This window comes from Pelecanus crispus, chromosome 1, assembly GCF_030463565.1.
Source record: "Pelecanus crispus isolate bPelCri1 chromosome 1, bPelCri1.pri, whole genome shotgun sequence".
In the NCBI taxonomy this organism is placed as follows: Eukaryota; Metazoa; Chordata; class Aves; order Pelecaniformes; family Pelecanidae; genus Pelecanus; species Pelecanus crispus.
In genome coordinates, this window is record NC_134643.1 from 13,808,416 (window position 1) to 13,834,496 (window position 26,081).

At 38.9% G+C, this 26,081-nt stretch overlaps 1 protein-coding gene across 2 annotated transcripts in view; it reads left to right on the forward strand.

Moving 5' to 3' along the window:
* The window catches only part of MAGI2 (membrane associated guanylate kinase, WW and PDZ domain containing 2), a 772,173-nt gene that overhangs the window by 601,388 nt on the left and 144,704 nt on the right, over positions 1–26,081 (forward strand). Inside the window, exons 7-10 of one of the 2 annotated variants that reach the window (XM_075708348.1) lie at positions 11,281–11,338; positions 18,387–18,508; positions 19,138–19,266; positions 19,960–20,142. In XM_075708348.1, the coding sequence (XP_075564463.1) occupies positions 11,281–11,338; positions 18,387–18,508; positions 19,138–19,266; positions 19,960–20,142 (492 nt within the window). The remainder of the gene's footprint in view (positions 1–11,280; positions 11,339–18,386; positions 18,509–19,137; positions 19,267–19,959; positions 20,143–26,081) is intronic. The other variant, XM_075708359.1, reaches the window with a different exon arrangement.

Here is a 26,081-nt window from a genome sequence, read left to right on the forward strand (position 1 = left end):
TTGGGTTACTACTCTATTCACCCTTAGGAAGGTTTTACACTAAGAATAAAGAGACGATGGAAAAGGGGAATGGAAAATATGTGTGTTGCCACTTTTCATGACATTGCAGAGCACAAAAATAAAAAATAATGACTACGAATGTGAAAGTACTACTTTGCCTTCCTTTTTTTCCCTCTTCCTATAACATATTAGTTACATGCCAACATTACTGAATATTAAAACATGAAGAAAACATGGGTAGATCTTAACTCTCTTATTATTATCCCATACAGTTAAAACTCCTGAAGGAAAATTGACTTAGAAACCTGATTATTTTGTCATTGTCACAAATTGCTGTATTCATTGGACACTACATTTCCAAAGTGCCCTTACAAATGCAAACATAATGTGTCTGGTAGATTCACAAAGGCCCACAAACCTGTTTCTCATGCACAGTTCCTTTCTGATGCCATCACAGAACGATACGGAGAGAGAGTTTTGGCAGATGGCATTACAATTCAAATAAAGAAAAATAAGCTTTTGAATTCATACATATTTCCTTGTCATTCAAATGCCAAGGGATTTTTTAACATAATGTTTAGAGTATGGAGTGACTCAATTTGAGTGTCCTCATAAATATAACTAATGCATAATGATGAATAAGTTATGACAAGAACTTTCAGAAAGCAGTTACATGCAACTAAAGCAGATTTTTATCTATTGTGTAACAATGCAAAAAGTAATAAAAGATAGGACTTTTAAAGTTCTCACCCTAGACAAGTCCATGAAGCCACTGAGGAGACAAAACCAGATTCTAATCTAATTTCACTAATATAAATCAAGAATTTCTGCCTCAGAAGCTTCAGTGTTAACTTGAATTTTCCATGGTGCAACATAATCTCCCTCATCAATTGTATTGATTTATCTATTTCATCAAATACTATTTAAACAACTAATGTATCTGCATTACATATATCCAGCTACTGTTCAGAACTGTGAAAACATATTATTAAAAAGCATGGTAGTCATAGAAACAGATCATGTAGAAACTACCTTGAGGAGGATTCTTCTGTCTGATTGCATACAACTTCATTGGCCATTTGGAAATTAAATATAGAAATGTGAGATGTCTTGTACTTGACCAGAGCACTAGTTTATTTAATCTTCTCTGAGATTTCCATCCAAGGCCAACATCTGATACTTCTGAGGCAGTTGAAACTCATCACAAATAAGAAACATACCTATGCAATTTTACAGTCTGTGCAGAATAGGTTTTTATTTGTGGACCACCCACAGATAATCAGTTCATTGTAAGCACACAAAGAAGTTCTTGGCTGGTTTGGTTTTTTTTTTTTTTTTTTTTTTTTCCATGATCACTATAGATGCTTCATTTTCCCATCTCTTTTTATAATATGTCTATCCATTTGCCTCACTGGCCTGTCACATAAAATCAAGTAACTGCCATTTGGTGTAATAACAAGGCAGAAAAGCAAAAAAAAATCTGAGAAAACACCATGCCGTGTGCTTTATTTTGAAACATTGACTTGAGACTCTCAAGGCCCAGTGAGACAAATGAAGACATGAAGCAAATGTTTTCTAATGGTGATGGAAATTTTAATTAAACTTTAGTGTTGTTATTTTAAAAATCAGTCAAAACCAAGGTAAAATAACCTGTTTGGCCAGGAAAGACGGTTAGGGGAGATGAAGAAAAGGGGTTGTCCTCTGTGTGGAGGAACAGCATGAATGTACAGAGCTCTCCTGTGGGATGGACAGCTGGCTGGTGGAGAGTCTGTGGGTCAAGATCAGAGGAGAGGCTGGTGTGGAAGACTTGGTGGTGGGTTGTTTTTACAGACCCCCTGATCAGGGTAAGGAATTAGATGGAGCCTTCTTTAAACAACTCAAGGAAGTCTCTAATCACAAATTCTGTGTTTCATGGGGGGCTTTAAACTCCCTGACATCTTCTAGATGGCGAGCAAAGCAGGAGACAAGCAGGCCACAAGATTTCTGGTGGTTTTCAGGGATAAATTCTCGATGTACCAGATGGGCCCACCATGAAGGGTGAGGAACGACTGGACCTGCTATGAACTAACAGCAAGAACTAGCGGGAGATGTGATAATTGATGGCAGCTCTGGCTATACTGACCATGAAGCAGTGAAGTTCAAGATGCTGTGGCAGACGTCCCTGGCAAAATCATGAAGTGAGCCCTCTAGGAACATGTTTCTGGGGACCCAAAGGAGAGGGTGGTGACTGGGAACAGCCAGTGTGTATTTACCCAGTGTAAATCATGCCTGACCAACCTGATTGCTATGCTAAAATGACTGGATTTGTAGATAAAGCAAAAATGGCGGATGTCATTTACCTTGACTTTTGTAAGATTTTTTGCACTGTCTCCCACAATGTTTGTGCATCACACTTAGGGCATTAAAAATATGGAGGGATGGAGAACTTCACAGGTAAATAACTGTTTGTGTGGTGGGGCTCAGAGGGTAGTGGCTATACCTGAATGCCTATGCACGAGGAGTATTGCAGGGGTTTGTAGAATCGTAGAATCATAGAATCATTTAGGTGGGAAAAGACCTTTAAGATCATCCAGTCCAACCATTAACCTACACTACCAAGTCTACTCTAAGCCAATCAAGGGTAGACTAGACTAAACCATGTCCCGAAGTGCCACATCTACCCGTTTTTTGAACACCTCCAGGGATGGTGATTCCACCACCTCTCTGGGCAGCCTGTTCCAATTCTTGACCACCCTTTCTGTAAAGAAATTTTTCCTAATTTCCAGTCTAAACCTCCCCTGGCGCAGCTTAAGCCCATTTCCTCTCATCCTATCACTAACTATATAGCAGAGTCTGTCCTGTTTTGACATCTTTATGTACATTCTGAAGGAGGCAACAAAGTCAGCTTTGCAGGCGACCCCAGGGGGACCAGTCAACATGGTCAAAGGCAGGGCTGCCATTGATGGATTGACACACAGGACTGAGTTCAGCAGAAGGCCACCAAGATGGTCAGGGGCAGGAGCACTTCCCTGTGAGGAGAGGCTGAGGGTAACCCTGTTTCCCCTTTAGTAAAGTTTGGCACTGAAAATAACATTAAAATGTGTCATTTGGGTTTGTTACAGAATAATAGGCTTTTTTCCTTTACTGCACCAGATGTTAAGAGGTGAAGGCTAGCTAAAGTATGTTGAAGCCTATGTATAAATTTGAGATGCTAGTAATAAAATACTTAGCTGCCTCCCATGAAGTCTAGCCTGCACTGTTAGTAGCTACATACTTTTATGGGGCTTTTTAGGTCATTAGCCAAACTGCAGGTTTTAGGTTATATAATAACAGTAAAGTCAATAACTCCATAAATTCACAGGGCATGTTGTTAAACATTTAGCAGCAAAGGAAATCATATAAATAAATAAAAAGACTGAAAAGCAAATAGAAGAAGAAAAGCCTAACTTCATGAGATCAGGCAGTTATTAGGTAGAAAACACTGTTTTGTAACAAGGCTGAATTGAAACAGTCAGTAATAAGGTACAAGCACTGAAAGATTTGAACATCCAAAAGATCAAAAAGAATGTTTCTTTTCAGTCTGTTTTCTTCAAAGTCTAAAGAATATAGCATTAAAAAAAGCTGGTTTAATAAAACCAGTTTCAAAGGCAGAATCTTCCGCATTGGAACTGTACGTGGCATGCAGCAAATCTGCTGAACTTCAGGAATGTGTTCAAAAGACAGGTAGATGTGGCACTTCGGGACATGGTTTAGTCTAGTCTACCCTTGATTGGCTTAGAGTAGACTTGGTAGTGTAGGTTAATGGTTGGACTGGATGATCTTAAAGGTCTTTTCCAACCTAAACGATTCTATGATTCTATGATTCTATGAATACAAATTGATAATACGGCATGCAGTTGATGTACTTGGGGGTCTTCTTCTGCTGGTAAAATGAGAGTGCCTGTGACAGTCTCTTTTATGTGCATGTCTGAACTTCAAACCATCCAGCAATGCCATTGCAGCTCCTCGGCATGCATGTGAGTAACCACCGAGGCACGTGCTGAGTTTCTCCGGCAGGTTCACATTCTGCACTCATATTCATCCTGAAGTGACTTCACTCCTGGCAGTGCCCACATTAGCTAGCTTAAAGCTAGGAGCTGTGAGGACAAGGGTTTCAGTGACTCTGTTTAGATGTACCCTTTGTTATAGTAAAAATGAGATAATGCGTAATTAACATAGAATTCAGAAATTATTCCAAACTGTTCTTGGAAGGTAAGGAGCATAACTCTTTAATTAGTCCATGGAAACCTGATGCACTTATATCCACTCTCCTGGGCAAGAACTAGTAGCTTAAAAATGAGATGTTTCAGTGTTTCCTAGCAGTCTCTATTTCCCCAGCAACACACAAGTCACTTTAGTGGAAATTGTGAGACCAACAAGCTTCTCTCTCCCCAGACACTCTATAATGTAAACCAAGTACCCAATACAAATAACACAGGAATTAGGATAGAGAACAAGACAAAAAGATAATATGATTTGATAAAAAAATTAAAGTTTTAATAATAAATGTTTTTCAGTGAGTATTTCTGCTTTCCTTAAATCTATTCTTTCTAAATACACTGAAAGCAGGATTTTGTAGTTTGCTTGGAATCTTTTAACAGAAACTCTAGGCTTTCTCTTTAAAAGGTCCATGGAGAGTACTCAGAGCAGCTTCAGCCCTTGCCAGTAAACTATTGAGAACTGAGTTCTTTACTAAGGCTTTATAAAGGAAATCATCTTGGACACTGCCTACAATAACCTAACTAAATTCTCAACATATACGGTATTTTTCCCCTAATTTCTCTCCAGATGCATTTTTTCATTTTTATTTGACTTAATAGCTAACAAGCCCTTTATGAACTCTTTTGATAGTTAAAACTCAGTAATTCAGTTGGTACTTTTTCATTGTATTAATGCAAATCTTGATTTGATGTTACACAGCTCTGCATGTCAGAGGGATCAAGTACACCTAATGTGAAAAATATCCCTACTGTTGGCAATATTTCACTTGGTAACAATGCTGGGAGAAAATATTATTGAATTGATAGTAATATTTAGCAATCTACTTTCTGCACAATTAAGGATGTTGCATGTCACAGTAAGCTGCACAGAAGGAAGAAGATGCATTTATCAGATGTGAATATTACTTAGACATTTGTTTCCATTGTTCAAGAAGAAAATATGCATAATGTCATTTTATTCATGAGAATAAATCACACATGAATGGTTTGTGATTACAGACAGAACATAAACAGTCATGACTTTTGTGAAACTTACTGCTATGAGAATGGCACTTGGAGAAGTTTAATTGAAATTAAGCTTACATGGGTCTTTTCCAACCCAAATAATTCTATGATTCTATGATTCTGTGGCTTGGCTTGGAGTTGGTACATTCCCTAACTTTTCCAGGCCTTCCATGATAGGAAGAGCGAATTTGGTTTTGCTATGGAGGTGGGGTTGTCCATCTTGCCTTTGCTGTTATTTTCACGGAGACAGTGAACAATTCAACTTCTGATTTTTTTAATCTAATTTGTTTTCTCCTGCAGCTTCTGATTTGTACACTAGCATAGAGAAGTCCATGTTAGTAATTGCATTTTCCACCTTAGGCCATGACATTTGAGACATGGCTAAGAGGAGGAACCTGTTGAGGCAGTGTAAAGGATTTTACCATGGCACATACCCGCTGATTTTTTCATTGTTTTTTGGAGCTCCCAGATGTTATGCAGATGGGTGACCTAGCAGAAGGTGTGTGGATAGTAGGTCAAATACTGACTTTCAGTGATTAATGTTAGCCTCTCTTTTCTTATGGCAAACTGTAGCAGAAGGTTCCAGGAACAGTAGCGTAACTACTGTATCTGTTTCACGTATCAGCTGGGCAATGCGGACACGCGCTAACGAGCATTCCAACCGGACATCTCCAGCCCTCTGCTCCTGAGGGAGCAGCACAGCATGCCAGGAGCAGCATCTACTCCTTGGTAATCTGTGCACTGTGCCTTAGGGTATTGCAGGCAACGTTTTCTGTGTAAGCTATGCAGTGAGGACAACTGATTTAGAATTGCAGATAGATATTTGCTAAGACTGTATCTCTTAAGGAAAATGAAACAGTGTGCAACTGCAGTGGACTGTGGAGCTGGGTGGTATTTTGTAACTTTTAACCCAGCTCATTTGATACCCTCTGTAGTAGGTAACGGATTTGAAAAGGCAAAACTGAATTTGAAACTGGGAGAAAGAAAAGAGAAGAGAGAAAGCAAGAGATAAAACAAACACAGGCTGTTGAGTGGAAAGATACAATATTTTTCTGAAAAGTCGCATACATAGGTTAGAAAAGGATTCCTGACCTGTGTCTGGGTGTTAACAAGGCAGGTGAACCAAGCTCATGCCGACTTCCACAGCTTCCACATTCTTATTGACAGCATTTTCAGTAACAGCAGGCATTATATTTTCTTTTTCTCTCTCATACTATATTCTTTTGCACTATACAAATATTTTGATTGCAGCTGATTCAAGAAGCGTGCTCTCATCTTTCTTCCCAGCCTGTCAGTAGGGTAGTGACACAATGCTGGCTGTTATTCTGAAACCTTGAGAGGTTTTTATGACTCTGTTTAACACAGTTAGTACTCCATAAACTTCAGAAAAATTAATCTTTGGGTTTGGTAATATGTTTTTTCATCTTGGCACACTGAGATCCAAAATGTACTCCTTTCTCCATCACCAGAGAAGGTTAAGTGGCACCATCAAAAATCATTCTGAAACACAACAGCTTTCAGAAGGCAGAATAAGAGCATCTGGACCATTAGCATAAGCAGGCTGTGATGAGAAGGCACTACCGTTGATTATGAAGTTGACCTGCTTGAATTTACATTAATCTTTCCTTTCTTTTTTTCCTTCTTTTTTTCCTTCTTTCTTTCTTTCTTTCTTTGAAAATACAAGGGCCCTTTTTACTCTTGGGCATTTAACTTTTATAAATGCAGCTCCTTCTGCATTTAAAAGCTTACCCAGATGCATACTGAGCAAAGTGTCTGAGTATCAGCTGTGCCTTTTTGAATTTTTTTTTTTTTTTTGGATGACTGCTGCAGTGTTAGCTATATGCTGCTTCTCTGGTAAGGAATAAAGCATGAAATGTGAAAACTGGAGCATACATATACGTACTATTCAGATTATCCAACACCTTTCCATCCTCTTGTGGTATCAGCAGTGCCAAATGCTGCACAATTACTGATTTTTAAATGGTGATTTTACAAATATTCCTGAACAGACCCTCCACTGGATGATAGGAGGAGATCTGTGGGAATGTAATTTCAGATATTGAAGACTGAAAATAATAGATAGAAATTTTTTTTTATTCTGTGCACAGAAATCCTCCTGCAGTCAATAGAATTGAAAGACATGAATGGTAGAAGTGTTGAACTCATGAAAATGAAGACTTCACATATAGCATAGTAACCATGAAACCGCTGGTTGCAGAAATTATACATGAACTAGCATGCTAGTGCTACCAAATGAATATCAGAGAATGCTATAATTTATAGTGCCCTTCCCAATTCAAATCATGGTGGCCAACAGTAATCTCCTTTACAAGTGTTTTATAACAATTCTCTTTTATAAATGTTTACTGTTCACTCTCATCCCTAATGATCATCACGGGGCACAGTGAAATGAAAAAGAAAAATTGTAATGCCCTCACCCCTAACTTGGCAAATGCTTAGCTTCCTATTTGATGAAGCACTAAAGTATCTCTGTCCTGTAATCTTTCATTTCAATAGTGAAAAATGGAATAGACTTCATTTAATGTAATGAAAAATAATCACAGTGCTCCTGAAGGCAAATGTTACAGAAGCTCTGTAGTAAACTACACTCCACTAACCTTCTCTGCCATACTTTAGGGGGGAGTAGGGGGCTTGGCGTTTGTGCTCCAGCAGTTCCATTTTACTGGTCAACATGGAATTTTAACTAAACATAGCTTACAGGCTGCATCTCAAATGGAAAAATGAAAATAGAGCATAGCCTTACATGGAGTTTATATCTATTATAGTATATGAAGGTAATTTTTTATTTCCTTTCTTCTGAACCCATGACTATTTTATAATGTTAGATAATCAGTGGTTCAATCCATGCCTTGAAAAGTGGGTTCTCCATAATATGTCCAATTCATTAAATTTTTACAGACTTTTACACTAGAAAATTGGATTTGCCATTTGCCTTCTCAATAGTTGTGCTAGGTCATAAATACAGTTATACATCATTACTTTAGGCAAAAATAGGCCAATAGGTTAATAGTAAATCCTCAGATCTTTTCAGATTTTCATAAATATATAAAATATGTCCTCTACCTCTATACACTTTAAAGTGTATATATTTACAGAGAGATACCTACTTTTAAATTTGGGCAAAACATCTACCTTATTTTTTTAATTTTGTAGTTGGAAAAAACTCCATCTACTAATACACTTTGGGAAAGGGACCTATGCACACATTTGTGTGTGTGTGTCTGTGCATGTTTATGTGTATTTTTAGGTATGTACAGGTTTACCGGTACCTGCCTCACTTTTTTCAAAGGGAATGTAATATTAGATGGCCAGATATGAAAGCAACATGAAGTTAATTAGGTGAAGAAAACCTTGCAAGGTTACGTGAAAATAAGATGTACCTACTGTATTTAAACTAATACTTTATGTTTATTCTGTGTCATAGGGTTATGTAAAAGCATCATTTTTTCATAGCAAATTGTTAAGAGGACCCTTATTTATCATGCATGCATTGGGAATGAAATTTACTGTAGGGGCAGTACAGAATTTGTACATCAGCTGGTTTCTTTTTGAATATTTATGCATTACATCCCACAGTCTTGTCTCAAGATATAGAGGACTTTGCAGGAACCATCGTAGGGTGAATCTCCTACAGATTTTTCTGAAGTTCTGGGCAGGTCTGGAAAGAGCAACACCAGGGCTTTCTAATGCTTGGTGACTTGGCAATGAGCCAGTGACATGCCCTCACAACAACGCAGGCCAACAGCCTCCTGGGCTCTAGTTGGTAGAGCATTGCCAGCAGATCAAGGGAGATGATCCTTCCCCTCACTCAGCACCGATGAGGCACAGCTGGAGTTCTGGATCCAGTTCTAGGCTCCCCAGTACAAGAGAGACAGTCCAGTGAAGGGCCATTAAGATGATTAAGGGACTACAATACCTCTCCTGTAAGAAAAGGCTGAGAGAGCTTGGATTGTTTGGGCTGGACAGAAGGCTCAGGGGGGATCTTATCAATCTAAATAAATACCTGAAGGGAGAGTGCAAGGAAGACAGAACCAGGCTCTTTTCCATGTGACAGGACACAAGGTACAAATTGAAATACAGGAAATTCTGTTTAAACATAAGAAAAAACTTCTTCACCCTGTGGATGATCAAACATTTGAAGAAGTTGCCCAGAGAGGTTGTGGAGTCTCCGTCCTTGGAGATATTCAAAAGCTGACTGGAGATTGTACTGAGCAACCTGGTCTAGGTGACCCTGCTTTGAGCAGAGAGGTTGGGCTAGACAATCTCCAAAGGACTCTTCCAACCTCAACCGTTCTGTGATTCTATGACCTGCTTAAATACCTTATGCTACATTTATTCCTATGAAGTGACAATAACAAAATAGCTCCGACAAAAGCAGTTTAGAGTGCGGACTCGTGAAGATTTCAAAGCTAACAATATTGTAAGAATTATAGGAAAAATTGAGTATCAACATTAAGGAAGTCCTTGAGCTTTCCATTATAAAAAAAGTAACATGGAGTTCCTTACCTTCCAGTCTCTGGCAGAAGGTTGTACCCTTCATTGCAGTATTGGAATAGGCTGAACAGGAACATCCTCTGAGGGCAATGTGACACGAGGACCACAGCCATCTAAGCAGGTTCATTCAAGAAAGGATCAGCTATTACAGAGGCATTGCAATGAGAAGTAACAAGCTGAGATGATTTCTTAAAATTGTTTCTTAACTCTTTAATCTCCCTATTGCCAGTCAGGTTTTACTTTTCCTATTTGCCTTTTAGAGCACATCAATAATTGTCTATTCACATTGTCACTAAAAAAAACCAAGAAGCTCAAATCATCCAGGAGTACTTCTTTATTGCCAGTTTAATGACAGTGTTCAGTATGAACTACATCAGTTCTGCTCTGTCTAGTTCAGTACTTATTGTCTCCGAAAAGCTACTCGAAAAGTGCAACTGAGTTTGAAAAGGAAAAAAAATCCAAGATAAGGAATTCTAAAATCAAATTTCCTTACAGAATGTCAGTACCACTCCCCATATATTGTGCCGTAGTCTTTAACTGCACAGAAATTGATACCTGCGCAGCATGGGAATGGCCATCCTTTTGTGAGTCTCCTCCATCAAAGTCATCACATCTGGCACTGAGGTTTTTACTCTGTGTCAACTGAGATACTTGTCACATCTGTCTGGTGCCTTTTAAACACAAGATGAAGTTCTGTTGGCAGTATAATATTTTCTTAAGCATTCAGTGTGAGTGATAATAAAATATGTATGGATTAACATGAATATATACATGACGGTTTGCTTGTACATGAACACAGCTTGATTTTGGAGATCATTAAATTAATGTATTTAACATTTTAATTGTTAATACTGGAATATTTTAGGGATCTCTATTTCTGCCAAATGTAATTAGGCCAGAAGAAGCTGTAATATCTTATTTTGGTTTGCACTTCCATGTACTACTATGTACCTCTGTGTCCCTGATGTATAACTAAGCTTTGGAACAGAATACCTTTGGTGGCTGTGGTTCTCATCACAGTGAGACAAATAGTACAAACTTCTCAGGAACATTTAGGTACACTTACTGTACTTACATGGCAGGAGGCAAACGCTTTTCGTTCCTTCTTGACCAACTTTTCCAGGATTCCTAGCAAAGAAAAAAGCCCAAAAATCAAAGTACTTTTTTTTTGTGTGTGTGTACCTATTTGGGAAAACAGAATGCCCTCACTTCCTCCAGCAGTGATGTCATACAAGATGTGCTACAGTTGTTGGCTGGCAGAGCTGTTGGTACAATAAAGTAGTACAACTAAAATATGTTGTTCTAGAGACCGAGATCTGTGTTTGCATGCCAATTTTCAAGTTACTACTACTTGTGGCTGCCATGGTGTATGTTCAAGATTTGACATTTGCTTTGGTCGCTGCATCTAATTTCACGATCAAGTTATTTCCCTCAACACCCAGCAAAGATCCACAATTTCATTATTAGAAATCTTAGCATTCTTTACTGCATTTACTGAAAGAGATAACTCTTTGTTTTTCAGAGCTTCCATATGGCTGGGAGAAAATTGATGATCCCATTTATGGCACTTATTATGTTGAGTAAGTTCCCACGTTCAATATTAAGTTGCTGTTAATATGTCATAACCTAATACTAGTATCCTCTGCAGTGCCTAGCCTGGGAAGGCATGGGTGCAATTACCTGACACGTTAAACTGAGGGTATACCAGGAATTCTCAGTCATCAGTACAGATAACGTGTCCTAATATATTCAATGTGTCTCAAATCAGTGACTCAGGCATTCAGTCATTCTTTTTCTCCAGGGTCTGATTTCATGGTATCATTCCAGCTAATACTTGTACAGGGATCATACTCATTAAAGAAAGGTTTTATATTCTATGTAAGATTTGGATATTCAGTGAGGTAGAGATCTTGTTAATCAATGAATAGAGCAAAGCATAATCTTTTTAGCTCAGTTAAGATCCTTTTCTGTGTAGTCCTTCCTTGCTGCAAATCAGATGTTTATACTCTTTGCACCAGAAGGCAGGTTATTTATACACTGCATATAAAATTTTAGAGATGTGGTTTATTTTGTACTTAAAAGTGCAGCTGAAAATAAGAGAATATAAATTTCTATTTTCACAGCATGATCCTTGCTTTCATTTTTTTTTCAGATTTTATTTTAGTCATGAAACAAGAAAAAAAGATTCTTACTCCTCTGTTCAAAGGGCACAGAAAGCTTTTGTTTGAAGTACTAGGTAGAACCTCTTCTGGCCAGTTCCTATAAAATAAGTAAATCAGAGAGATGATTTTCTTGGCTTTTTAGCTTAACAAAGTGAATGAGACTTATGCAAAGTGAATGTAGATTCAAAATTGTGATACTTGTTCAGAGAGGTCTGTTCTCACTCTGCTCTCTACACAAAGTATATAGCAGAGGAGGCAGAAAGCCACTCCCTGTCACTGCAGACAGTGCTTGAAAGGTTTGGAAAGATCTATCCATTAGTTCCTTTTATTAAACAAGAGAGATCTTTAGAGAATATGGTCCCTGACCTAAAATCTCAATTTCAAATCCTGCCACTTAAGCAGTACGTTCATTCTAGTTGTTTCATACAAAATAGAAAATTTTAGTTTGTGTGTCACGTTATTCCCTTGGTCTCTCAAATCCATACCAACACTTTGACTGCAGGATCACTCTGGACAGATACTGGGGCTGCAGGTTTTCCAGACCTCAGGCTATTAGCATGCACAGCATAGAGCTGGACAGAGAGCTCAAAAAAAAGATCTGATTTCTGGAGGGTTAGATGATTAAGATTCCCTTTTCTTTACCGCTATAGCAACAGCAGCTTGTGGATGCCTATGCACCTTCCCTAGCCCTCCTACAAAGCAAACAAACAAATGAAAACAGTGTTTGGCCACTGCCCTGCTGACTCCTTCTGTCCCAATGCAGTAGCACCTGCTCTGCTTCTTTGTCCCCAGCTTGTTCCCTGCCCTCAGGTGAAAGAGCCAGCAGCCCCATCTGCTTTGCTGCTCAGCCCAACCAAATCAGCTTAGTCAGTCCAGATTCAAGCAAAAAGGTGAGTAAATTTTTGAAGTCCCTGTGTAATGCCATTAAATTACCCTCTGTCTTTATGCCCGAGTTCTTTTATGATGTCCCCAAGTAACTAGGGGCTGGAGTTCACGTATCTCTTTGTACTTAACCCCCCCTGAAGATTTCTGCACGTGCAATTATGCAGCTGGTGGGTGTGAGTAAGAGTCTTCTGCCCCAGTGGTTTTTAGCATATTTTGGAGAGTAACAGGTGTTGTGCAATTTCTGTGCGTTAATCTCTTACTTGAGACCCCACTTTGTTGTGAGTGCAGCCCAAGGCATTCTGGCACCAGTGAGGCTCACACTTCGCTGCAGAGTCAGAAAAAGAATCAGTATTTATCTCCATTTCATGTCCATCCACAGGTAAACAGATGCAAGGCACCAGGCCCAGATGTTATTACGCAATCACATACTTCAAGGCTGTTAGAGCCAAATTTATTAATCCTACCACAGATAAGATTTGTGGAAAGATATATCAAACCAAATGCAGACTCAGAGGTTTTTAGAAGTGGAATGGATGTTCACAGGATGGCATTAAAACTGCAGCCGTGCTAAGTTCATAAGGAGTTTTATAGTCAGTAAAATGTAGCTGTATTTTAATTTGCTGCCTGATCTCAATAAGTTAGAAACAAAGATTGCTTTCCATTTTTCATGCTAAAAAGTGGCAGTCACAACTTTTTTATTACCTGTATTCAACAGATGTGTTCATTTTTAACTAGAGAAAATCAGATTATGATAAACTCTTTTAATTATGTCATAAAAGTGGGTAAATCATGAAGTTAGGTTATGAAATTTCACATCCAAGTCCAGTCCAACTTTACATGCAGGTCTTTAAAACTCTCAGTGAAAAAAGGGCTTGTATTTTGCTTGCTGAAATACTTGTACCCCATGGGAAGTTTGTAAGGATGAGCAATGAGGCAGACAGACTCAGGTTGACCTTACAAGGGCCAGCCATGCTCAGCTCCACTACTCTAGAGACCACAGGAAAAGCTAAAAAAGAAACAAAGAAAAACCTCACAGGTCTTGCTAGAAAAGTTAATAGAGACTAATCACAACATATTTGTAAATTCTGTTAAAAATATAAGGTCCCCAGTATAACTTCCTCTTTTGATCATGCATGAATATAAGTGAGAGATATTTTTAAAATTTTCATTTGCCTTGTTATGCAGGTCCAGGTTTCATTTGTAAGGTGTAGACATTTGACATAAATGAGAAGTGTTTGCTATATGTAGGTTAACTTTCATACAATTTTCTCTTAATTTTTAAACTAAGAACTAGCAGCACTTAGCTGTGCAGGGCTACAGAGAGAAAGTGGTTATTAGAGTGCACTGGGTCTTTCAGCATTCTAATTGCCAAAAGATTATTTCCCCCTTTAAGGAAGATTAACTAGAACACAGACCTCAATTTCCAGACATGGTCTCCTTAATAGAACAGCTGAATTAGCCATACAGGTATTTATTCTGGAAAAATACACCCCCTTGACTTAAAATTTCTGGACACACTCTGTTACTACTCAAATAGAAAAACTTATTTCAGGTCTTTTTGTCATTATGAAGTATTAGTAAATGAAAAATGTGAATGTAAAGAGGAGTTAGACACTAACAAGTTATGCATCAGAATATCCATCTTTTAGGCATCCCAGTCCTCAGAATTACTTTGGTGGGTTATAGGCAACGATTTCAAAAGTTAGTTACAAACTACCAAAAAACCCCATACATTAAAGTAGCTAAGAAAAGGAGATAGGTTAAACTCTTTCTGCTGATGCACATGCCATTTTGGCAGGGCTCAGTATCTTGGCCATCAACTAAAATCTGCATACAAGGCATTACTGCCCCTAAATCACCAAAGAATATGTTTTGGTTATCTTAAGCATATTTAACATAAAACTCCATCACAAAAACAACTTAGCCTGGCCACATTCACTAATGAGGTGGCAGAACGGTGCCTATATCTTATAGGCTGGTGGTGACAGTACTTACTCATAACACAAGAGATACTATTTCAGCTTCACAGCTAAATGCAGCCCAAAACCAAATCCTACTTCAGAGGGGTTGTTCCCAGTTAGCATAAGGGAAACTAGCAGAGGACAGCAGCACCGACTACCCTTTCTTCCCTGCAGAGGGAAATTCAGGGTTCCTAGGATTAGAAAGCAAATAAAAGGCAGCATGATTCTTCTGTACAGCCACAATGGCACCAGGAGAAATTATTGAATTCTCATCTTTGGATTAGGCTTTTATATTTATTATGCATTGTATAAAATAAAGAAAGAAAAGTGAAGATAGAAACGCTCACTGAATTAGATACTACGTGCAATGAGCAATACATTTTTGGATCACATCCAAAATCTATTTTAACCACAAAAGCACTTATTTGTAACAATCTCTAAAACTCGCATTTGGCTTGTCTTATTAAGGCCTAGTTTAGCAATATCTATTTTGTATGCAGTTTAAGTAGCTAGATGAAAGGCTAGAATGTCCTTTCAGGGGAACTACTTAGCTTAATAACTTCTTTCTCAGGTAAACTCATCGGTAGCAATTTTTCTGATTTAGCCATGAAGATGTATAGCACTTAAAATTGCATGAAAGAAAGGTTTCATGTCTCATCAGTCTAGGAACACAAATCCAGTGCCACCTACTGATAAAAATGATTGATTATCAGTGTAATTTTCTTTTCTTTGACACCTCTTGGACACAATATTTAATGTAGTTGTTTGAATTTGTTGGAATTCTCACATTGTGCTTTTGAGACTGCACACTACCATAAAACAGTCAAAATACGGGAATAAATTGGAACTAAGAATTATTAAGGTTGCACCAACAACTTGAGGTGCTTCACGTACCTCTGCTAGTCTTTCTGTCTCATCTGCTAGGGCAAAAAGGTCATTTTCAAGATAGCCATTACTGAAGACATTTCTGTGTAAAAGGACTAAACCACAACTTAAACTCTACCTTGAAACTGTAAAGAGACAGTGGATAACAGATTCTAGCTGTGATGTAAGTACCACAGGAACTGATGTTCCTTGAGCCATGGACACATCTTATATTAACCAAAACCCCATCTTTTTTATATCACAGAACCACGTTTAAGTTGTAACTTAGGTCCGCAAGAGGCTTCCTGTGGCACTGAGATGTGCCCTGCAACTACAGCACGACACTAAGCATAGTTCAAGGTCCTAAATGCAGATTTGCAGCGTGATCTTGGATATCCATTACATCTGCATAATATGCCACAAAAGCTATGGGAAACCCATGCTCTTCTGGAAGGGCAGCTGAAGACTGGGACAGGATACTTTAAAGCCTCTAAAATAAGACATGATTCCTATGTTGAAGCAATTAACTCAACCCACCGAATAGCAACCCTGTTTTTAACCTTATCAAATGCTAATGTAAAACAAGCTAGATATTTTACCCCATATCTGCTATTGGAAGCTGTTTCATAATTTCACACTTCTGCTTGTAAGAAGCCTACAGATTTCAAGACTGAAATCCTGACATCTTTAATACATTCTAGTATTTACTTTCAAATGGATTCATAGAATGCAATTATATATCAGAATTAATTCTGCTTGAATAAAAAGCTAAAACTCCTTTGGTCTTCTATCATAGAAGATTCTCTCTTTCACTGGTCTTCCTGTAAAACCATTTTTATGGATTCATTTTATCTGGTTATGGGTGATCAGAACTTTATGTAATATTTCATGTGATGTTTCATCACTGTCTTGTGTAATGGCAAAAGTAGTATTTCCTTTACAATATTGAAATACATCACATGATAGGTGGTAGCATGAAAATTACATTTTTCGTGCTTATGTTAGTAGTTCATAATTACCCTATTTAATGCATTTAAGTCTTGTGTTTCTCTGTTTTTAACTGGTGAAGTTTGTGTCCCTTCCATCATATGTTGTAGGTTTGCAATAGACTAAGGTGCTGAAGACCCTGACAATTAAAGCATGTTCTAACTAGAAAGCAAAAGTCTAGGAAAGGAAAGCCCTCAATCTTAAACAGCCTGTCTGAAGAAGGAAAGAAACAAAAGGGACTTTCTCTGTCTGCAGCATAGATTAAAATTTACAAGAAAACTATTGCTGAAAATTTTAGAGTACGAGAGTAAGTTAGCAGCCACTTGAATGAGCTATAGCCATGTTAACAAAGTAGCAACTCCAGGATTTATCACATTTACTTCCTCTCATTAAATCAAATATTCTTTTACATGACTGGAAATCTTTTCATTGCATTAGCTCTGGCCACTAAATCCTGATTTTCCAAGTGTATTGCACTCCCAAAGGGCTTGCTGCCTTTCCTCAACCTCACTTCTTAATGGCAATTCCACTTACTTTCTTTGAAGCAGTGGTAGGTTCTGAATCCCAAGGGATCTGAAAAGTGTTTAATGTGGCATAAAAGGTCATTTCAATATAAATTGAAGGTATTCAACCCTTTTTAGGATCTCAGAGTTTCAAAAGTTCCCAGGTCATATCTCCAAGTGCTTAAAGCCCATGATTTGGACTGGATTTTCAGAAGAACTCAACACATAGTAGCTCAGTGAGAACAAAGAAGGAGTGACATGTTTGAAAACCAGCCCTTCTGTATGTATGTGTTTACTTCCCCAGAACAACATTTGCAGCACAAGCCACTTTTTTCAGGTGTGATCCTATCATGATCCTATCTTGCAGAGTTGTTCAATGCAGCCTACTAAATTGTTTTGCCTTCTTCAGGAAACATGTGAAACATGTCACAGGACAGGATTGTAGGATTGCTCATTGACTGGTAAAATGTATGCTTTAAATTAAAGAATTAAAATCAAGGATGTGATGAGAATATGTAGTTAAGCCAGTAGTTCTAAACACAATACAGAAAATTAGTGGGGTAATAACAGAGATGTACTTACTGACCTGTTGTAGGAAATGTAAAACATCAAGAAAAAAATGCATACATTAACTTTTCTTATACTTCATATATTTATCTATGTAGTTTCAATCTACCGTCTGACTTAGTTTCTGCAACATCCGATTCTTGTGTACAGCTGAGCAGATATATACCATAGAATTTTAAAAAAATCATCTTCAGTTTATTTCCTATGTTAGATTTATTTCTAAGCTGCAATCATAAAAGCACTCTGTATTCTAGGTTTTACCTTTTCTGTAAGTGATTAAGTAATTTCACTTACAACTAATCAATAATAATGCACAAAACTGGTTCAGATCCTTTGAATCGTGCACAGAATAATGCTTGTACTAAAGACATGAAAAACGGTCATTGTAGCATACTTCAGCAGTACTGCTATTTAATATGTAGTCCCATAGATCAAAATCATTTGCCTATAGCAGAGTTCAGCACATTGAAATGGTAGGACACTTCTCGGTGCTGTTCATTATGTAATGCGCTAGACTGTGCATTTCTCATCCCCAACAAAATTCTGTGGAGTATAAGGGACATGCTCAGGCCCGTTGGGGTTTCATAATGGTTTCATTCTCTAACCACACACACCTAAGTCACATACAGCATCCTACTGTGAAAATGATCATTTTCCCCAACTGAACCCAGTTTTTAATCAAAACCAAATTTTTTCCAGCCACATAAATAGAAGAACACAATTTGAAAACCCTGTCCTAGAAGCAAAAAGGAAGCTACAGCAGCATAACATGCCCAACGCAGAACTTGGAACAAAGCCTATGCAGGCCCAAGGTTTCCGAGGTACAGTACCATGTCAGCTATCTTAGTTAAGATGAAAGATCCTGCTCTCCTGTTTATGTGACAATGATTTTGTCATAGTCTGATTAAAAGAGTAGTGTTGCCAATTCTCACAATGTTATCCCCTATCTCCTAGCATGTTTCTCCCCTAAATGTCCGAGCTCCCAGAGTTGCGGGAGTTATGATCCACCTAAAATACTCTAACCTTCAGAGGCACAGAGAAAAGACAGAAAAGTTGACCCTAGTGTTTCCTAAAGGCTGAGAAACAGAAAGCACAATAAGAACCCCAAAGTAATTTTCTAAATAAAGTCATAAGTTGTATTCTTGGGAATGTACGACTCCCTCTTGAGCACCCGAGGTTGGCAACACTGAAATAATTAATTGTACTTTCTCTAAATTACCGTTAATTGATGTTTGGTATGTTTCTAAGCTAGCTCATCTAGCAAGCATCAATTAAGTTAAAAGCCTCAAGCACTGTGTTATAGGAGTTTACAAGAATACAGCCTCTTAGTAATGTAAAAATTAATGTGCTTAAACTGAGCTGTATGAGCAGCAAACCGTATTGGTAGAAACGAATAAACTTCAACGTAAGGTTATAGTCAGAGAATGAGGCTTCTTCTCCTTTGCAACAGTAGAAAGCTCCTCATCAACCTTACCTAGACCCAAACTCGCCCACCCGCGCCCCGCTCCCAAGAGGTCCTGCAGTGTGAATGACCTGTCCCAGTGCCGGCGCAACCCCGCCGGGACGCACAGGCTGCACGGTATGTCCTCCGCTGCCGGCCAGCCCAGCCCCGCTGTTGCGGGCGTAGTGAGAGCAGTTGAGGTCACAACCTTTGCACCTTCCTCCCACCCTCCCTCACCAAGCGCAGCACGGGATAGAGTCGCGGGGAGCCCTCCGCCGCCCACACTGCACACTGAGGCACGCGGAGAGGGCATGCGAAAGTTGCACAGCAGTTACACTTGTCACTTGTTGGATGCCAAAACCCCACGTGTTTGGAAAGAAAAGCTCACCTAATATCTAGCACTGCTTGTCAACAAATGGAATAAGATATTCAGGACATATTTTCCTTATTGCGGGTGGGAGGGAAATTATGGAGAATGTATTACTTTGTAGACAAAGCTGAATTTATAGGTTTTAAAATTACCTCACAGATCATTTTTATTGTTGTAATTATTTTAGCTACACAATATCTACTTCTAAATGTATTTCTAATATGAAAGAACATTTATATCTCCCCATTTATGGCTGATCTGCCATAGATAAGAAATATGTTTTAAGCTTTGTATTAATATACGAACTCACAAATATTTTTTTCCTGGAATGCCTGCACTCTTTATTTCCTTGATTTTCATACACTGTCACCTGCTGTCAGCCAATATTCTTACCTGCTGTCCCCACTATGTTGTGACTAGATCAGAACTTTTGTCTTTCTTGTTTGTGTTGACTGATGTAGAAAAACCACTCTTCACCCGTGATGCATCACAGCTGAAGGGGACTTTCCTCAGCACAACTCTTAAGAAAAGCAACATGGGTTTTGGATTTACAATCATTGGTGGGGATGAGCCGGATGAGTTTCTCCAGGTGAAGAGTGTAATTCCTGATGGGCCTGCAGCACAAGATGGGAAAATGGAAACAGGTAATTAAGATGGTTCCTCTGTTCTTTTATATAAGGAGAATGAGATAGATTTCTGAGCCTCACTTGCTCCATGAACACATATATTTTCTGTATTACTTTCTGTCTTAATGTGTAATACGTATGCTCTATAAGACAAACTTCTCAGATAAAACTTTCTTGTAATTTTTCTTTCTAATAATGTCAAGTAGCTTATTTTTTCCCATTTCACAATACTTTAAGGGAGAAAAGATCTCTACATTCTCCTACATAAAAATGGGATGTGATGTTCTTTGGTTTATAGGCTGTTTACTCAAGGGGAGTCTGTGCATGGAAAGAAGAAGAGACAGGCAGAAAAAGCACAGACTACTAAGTGCAAATTTATTTCTTTAGAAAGGATGGTTTTGCAGAATAATCAAAGTCAATTCTGATCCAACATTGTTCTCATTAGAACCATCAAAACAAGAGTTTTCAGTGTGGCATATGGACATGTAGGCATCTGTGGCCTACTAATAAAGAATCTGTGAAAACTAAATAAAAGAAACTTCCTCTGCAGAGATTTAAAGCTGCTTTTAAGATCTGGACCACCACTGGAAATATCTTCATGTCCACAGATTGATAAAGATTGCAAACCACTGCCTTAAAGGTTTGGAGGGTCAGGTCAGGTCTATATATGGATGAAACATTCTTGGAGGAAGCGAAACTCAGTTTCCAAACCAGCTATCATTCAGAGAATAATAGAATAATTTCAGTTGGCAGGGACCTCCAGTCACCAACCTCCTGCTCAAAGCAGGGCTAACTTTGTGGTTGGATCAGGTTGTTCAGGTCTTCATCCATGGGACTTTAGAAAATTTTATAGGACAGAGATCCCACAGCCTCTGTGGGCTCCTGTCCCAATACTTAACCACTGTCATGGGTGAAGATTTTTGTTCTTTATATCCGATTGGGATTTCCACTGGTGTAACTGATTACTAGTGACTGTAGTGCTGCGTTTGTGCAGTCCTGTTGCTGTGCACCATCTCTCTCCAGCAGTCTTTGTTCCTCAGATACTAGTCAGGCTGCACATTGGTACTGGGACATGTGAATAATTTTTCTTTCCATTTCTCACCAAGACTCTGTAGAAGAAATGTTAGTTTGGGATATATGTTGTCCCTGCAGAAAACCAAGTTCACGGTGGCCAGACTCACTGTGAAGATAAGAGACTTTTGTAGCCTGTGACAGATCACTGTGGGTGGACCACAGCAGCAGAGCAGGATCCTTTTAGTGTGTTGCAGTACAGGAGGCAAACACATAAACACACACAGGCACCAATAATGTGGGTGGAATAGTCCCAAGTGATTCTTCTGGAAATCTCCTTTCATCCTTCTTTTGTTGTAGCAAAGAAATTATCTGGACTATTGTATGTCAGAATAAATCACTCTGAACTCCAGTTTATTCTGTAGGACTCTCCAGGACTTTGCAAGTAGGAAGTGTGAAGGTTGTGAAAATCATTATTTTTAAGACACCACAATTTTCCTCGTCTTATGTTACAGCTGGCATGATGTTTCTGATGCCAAATAGATAAACAGATAATTTATATAAAGAAGTAAAATGTAACAAAGGAGTAAAATATAGATTGTTGGCAGTGGTCTTATAAAAAAATTAGTCCAATGGCTTTTTAAATCACAATTCTTCTTGCCATTTTAACTCAATCCAATTTGAATCCCAAAGGCAAAATTAAATTAGCTGATTAAGTGAACAAAGGATACAACAGAATTTCTGAAGTTCAGGAGATTTTAGTAACATGATCTTCATTTTTCCTAATATTTTCATATTACCTAATACACTGCATGAGAGATTTTCCTTGCTTGTCATGGTTTAGCATTCTCAGATCCAGCACTTAACTATAGTTAACTTGCTAATCTGTCTGAAGTGTGGACTGGTTATTGGTGATCTTCATATGGAGTTCTTTTCTCTGGAAAAGAGAGTATCCTTGCAACTTACTTAAATTTTGATGTTGAAATTGAATATGGGTGTCATAATACTATTAATGTCGATTATTGTAGTCACAGATTGTGATAGGAATATATAGGGAAAGTATGCTTTAAAATACATAGAAATAACAGTGATTTTTTTTTCCAACGTAATTAATTCAACTATATTAAGAATGCAAGACTGAAATGTACATTCAAATATATAATCACTCTATCATTATGTGAGCCCAATATGAACAAAATTACAACTCAGAATAAATTCTGGCCTCAAATGTCTTCATTTTTGAGAAGAGTGACAGAGTTCTGATATAAATTGGAGAATCTCAGGCTGATCATTGTGGTGTCTAACATGGTTTCTATGAACATGTGAAGTGATTTCTAGATATGATAACAGTAAAATGAAAAAAATATATTTAAGGTCAAAATATTTATAAAAGCACTGTTCAGCAATGTGCTTATATTTTCTGATATCTAATCCTTTTCACACTTCCTGAAGTAGGATTTCTCTCCCTATTCAGCCATTTTACAATCTAAACAACTGGAGATATGAAAACCTCCCAGGTTCCATCAATAGTGTTTTATTCATAAAGCTGTTAAAATCTTATGTTTTAAAACCATTTGAAATTACATATGTACCTTTTGTTTGTTAGGTATGTATCACTGGATGATGAATAGAGCTTTTAAAATAGAAGTTATTTATTCTTTTGGCATGAACTGTGTGGTGGTGTGCAATTTGTGTGCTCTCCAGTTATGATCACCCTCATAGGAGGCTTTGATAGATGATCAAAATATCATATTGTAGCAACAGGGCACCTCTGTAGAAAGCTTGAGGACAGTGGCACTATGGACTGTGAAGCAACCTGGGTATAACCACAGGTGCTGGTGCTCCCAGCTGTAATGCAACTCTGGAGCCTCTCCCTGGCTAAGGTGATACTTTTTTGCTGGCTAAGTGGTAAACAAAAACCTAGTGGTTTAGACCTGCATTAGATATGGGATAAAAAAGGAAGAAAAGGCACCATTTCCTTCATCCTACCTGATCTTAGGCACAGGCTGAAGACACCAATGCTGTACTTTATCCTAACTGATAAAGAAACAAGCTCATAGAAAACTAATATTGTAGCTTTGGCTTACTTCTCCACTGAAAATCTAATTTAGGGGTCAGAAACAAATGCTATTCAAAAAGAAGGGTAAATCTATGTAAGATGTTATTGTCACCCTTTTAACATGATCACAACACAGTGATTTCACCTGCAGGTTTCACAGTGAAACAATTTTGGATTTCATCCCTCGGAACATGGAAACAGCTGCCTGACAGTGACTTGGCATTGCTGTGATGCTATGAAACAATTAAAGTAGTGAGGCAAACTGAGTGCACTGAGATGTAACATGAGATATCTGAGGTCCTGGTGATCTAACACCACCACTCAGAGCCCAGTGCCGGGCATTAAGAGGTAGCTATAGTTGTCCCAGACCCACAGCAAACCTCACAAGCAGAGTCAGAGGAACCACATCTCAGTGGAGGAGTCAAAACCAGCCAAAATTACATTCCTGATCCCATTTGCCAGATGTTTCAGAATTCCTAAGGGTTATTATGCCCTCATGTAAATCTAGCATCTGTGAGCTAATGGCTGTTAATAATACTGTGAATGCCTTTCTAGGACATGTTTTAGCATTTGGAGCTCAATCAAGCTGCTGGATATGAACATTACACTCCACAGCATCTCTGTCTACCTCAAGACAGCCTAGGAGCTGATACCACATTCTTTCCTGAGAGGTTACATTGCTTTGTCTTGTCTGAAGCCTCACACTGCCAATAGAAAACTGTTTGCATTTAAGAGGCCCCTGTATCCCATTAAAATGCTGAGTGAACGTCACTGGTAAAAGACTGCATCTACATGAAAAGATTTTTGTACAGTGAGTGATTTTGAATGACTGCTGTTCTAAGGCAAACAAAGATTTAAGCCTGCGGCTGAGTCAGATAAAAGCTCAAGCTGCAAAGGCAAAAACTTTCCTACAATTCTCAAGGTTATTCAATGGACTAGATAAACTGAAACACTCCCACATAATCAAGCTCAGGAAAGATTCTCACTCTGCGCATTTCAGCAAGTTCCAGTTCCTTTGGTGAAAGTTTCCAGGAAACAGCTTAAAGACACGGTGCACAAATGATTAATTGACTCTGTTGGTGACCCTTCTGTCTGATGAATAGCTATGGTCATTGCAGGCTGAACTTTCCAGAAACATATCTACATCTGTGATGAATTGTCATAGCTCCAACAGTGTGAATCAAGAAATGGGAAACATGCTCTTTCATTTCATCAGCCAAGCATACATTTGGCCAGCTCCAAGTTGCTAAATCATCTGTAAACAATGCAGACTTGGGCTTTTTTAGATGCTATTCTCTCAGGAATGGTAGCTTCACTGGATTAGTTAATCTATTCTAGAGATAAGAATTCATAAACCTAAAATAAGATTCAGCTAACAAATATAGATGTCTACAAGACAGATGTCTACACCTACCATATGAGTAGACTTCTACTATTTCTAGATTACTGTATTAGGGTGAAACCTAGAGACTAGAGATCTAGAGTCTAGAGATCAGTCCCACATCTACCACTCAGAATTTTTACTGCACTGAGAGATCTCCAAAGGGAGTGCACCAGCTGTTAGAAATACTGTAAGGAGTGACCTGTGGCCTTGCTGCTATCCGTGGGCCTACCACCAAGACCCATAACAATCTTCTATATATGATGAATTTTTCAAGAAGCTGAGGTTACTCTAAATGTAAGCAAATTGGACATACTGCACACTTAGAATCATAGAATCATAGAATCGTTTAGGTTGGAAAAGACCTTTAAGATCATCCAGTCCAACCATTAACCTACACTACCAAGTCCACACTAAACCAATCAAGGGTAGACTAGACTAAACCATGTCCCAAAGTGCCACATCTACCCATTTTTTGAACACTTCCAGGGATGGTGACTCCACCACCTCTCCGGGCAGCCTGTTCCAATGCTTGACTACCCTTTCCATGAAGAAGTTTTTCCTAATAGCCAACCTAAACCTCCCCTGGAGCAGCTTGAGCCCATTTCCTCTGGTCCTATCACTAACTACTTGGGAGAAGAGATCAACACCCACCTCACTACAACCTCCTTTCAGGTAGTTGTAGAGAGCGATAAGGTCTCCCCTCAGCCTCCTCTTCTCCAGGCTAAACAACCCCAGTTCCCTCAGCCACTCCTCATAAGGCCTGTGCTCCAGACCATTCACCAGCTTCATTGCCCTTCTCTGGACACGCTCCAGCACCTCAATGTCTTTCTTGTATTGAGGGGCCCAAAACTGGACACAGTATTCCAGGTGCAGCCTCACCAGCGCCGAGTACAGGGGCACAATCACTTCCCTGCTCCTGCTGGCCACACTATTCCTGATCCAAGCCAGGATGCTGTTGGCCGCCTTGGCCACCTGGGCACACTGCTGGCTCATGTTCAGCCGGCTGTCAACCAACACCCCCAGGTCCTTTTCGGCCAGGCAGCTTTCCAGCCACTCTTCCCCAAGTCTGTAGCATTGCATGGGGTTGTTGTGTCCGAAGTGCAGGACACGGCACTTGGCCTTGTTGAACCTCATACATTTGGCCTTGGCCCATCGGTCCAGCCTGTCCAGGTCCCTCTGCAGGGCCATCCTACCCTCCAGCAGATCGACACTCCCACCCAACCTGGTGTCATCTGCAAAATTACTGAGGGTGCACTCAATCCCCTCATCCAGATCATTGATAAAGATATTAAACAAGACTGGCCCCAAAACGGAGCCCTGGGGAACACCGCTCGTGATCTGCCACCAACTGGACATAATTCCATTTACCACTACTCTCTGGGCTCGGCCACCCAACCAGTTTTTTACCCAACGAAGACTATGCCCATCCAAGCCATGAGCTGCCAGCTTCCCAAGGAGAATGCTATGGGAGACTGTGTCAAAGGCTTTGCTAATGTCCAGGTA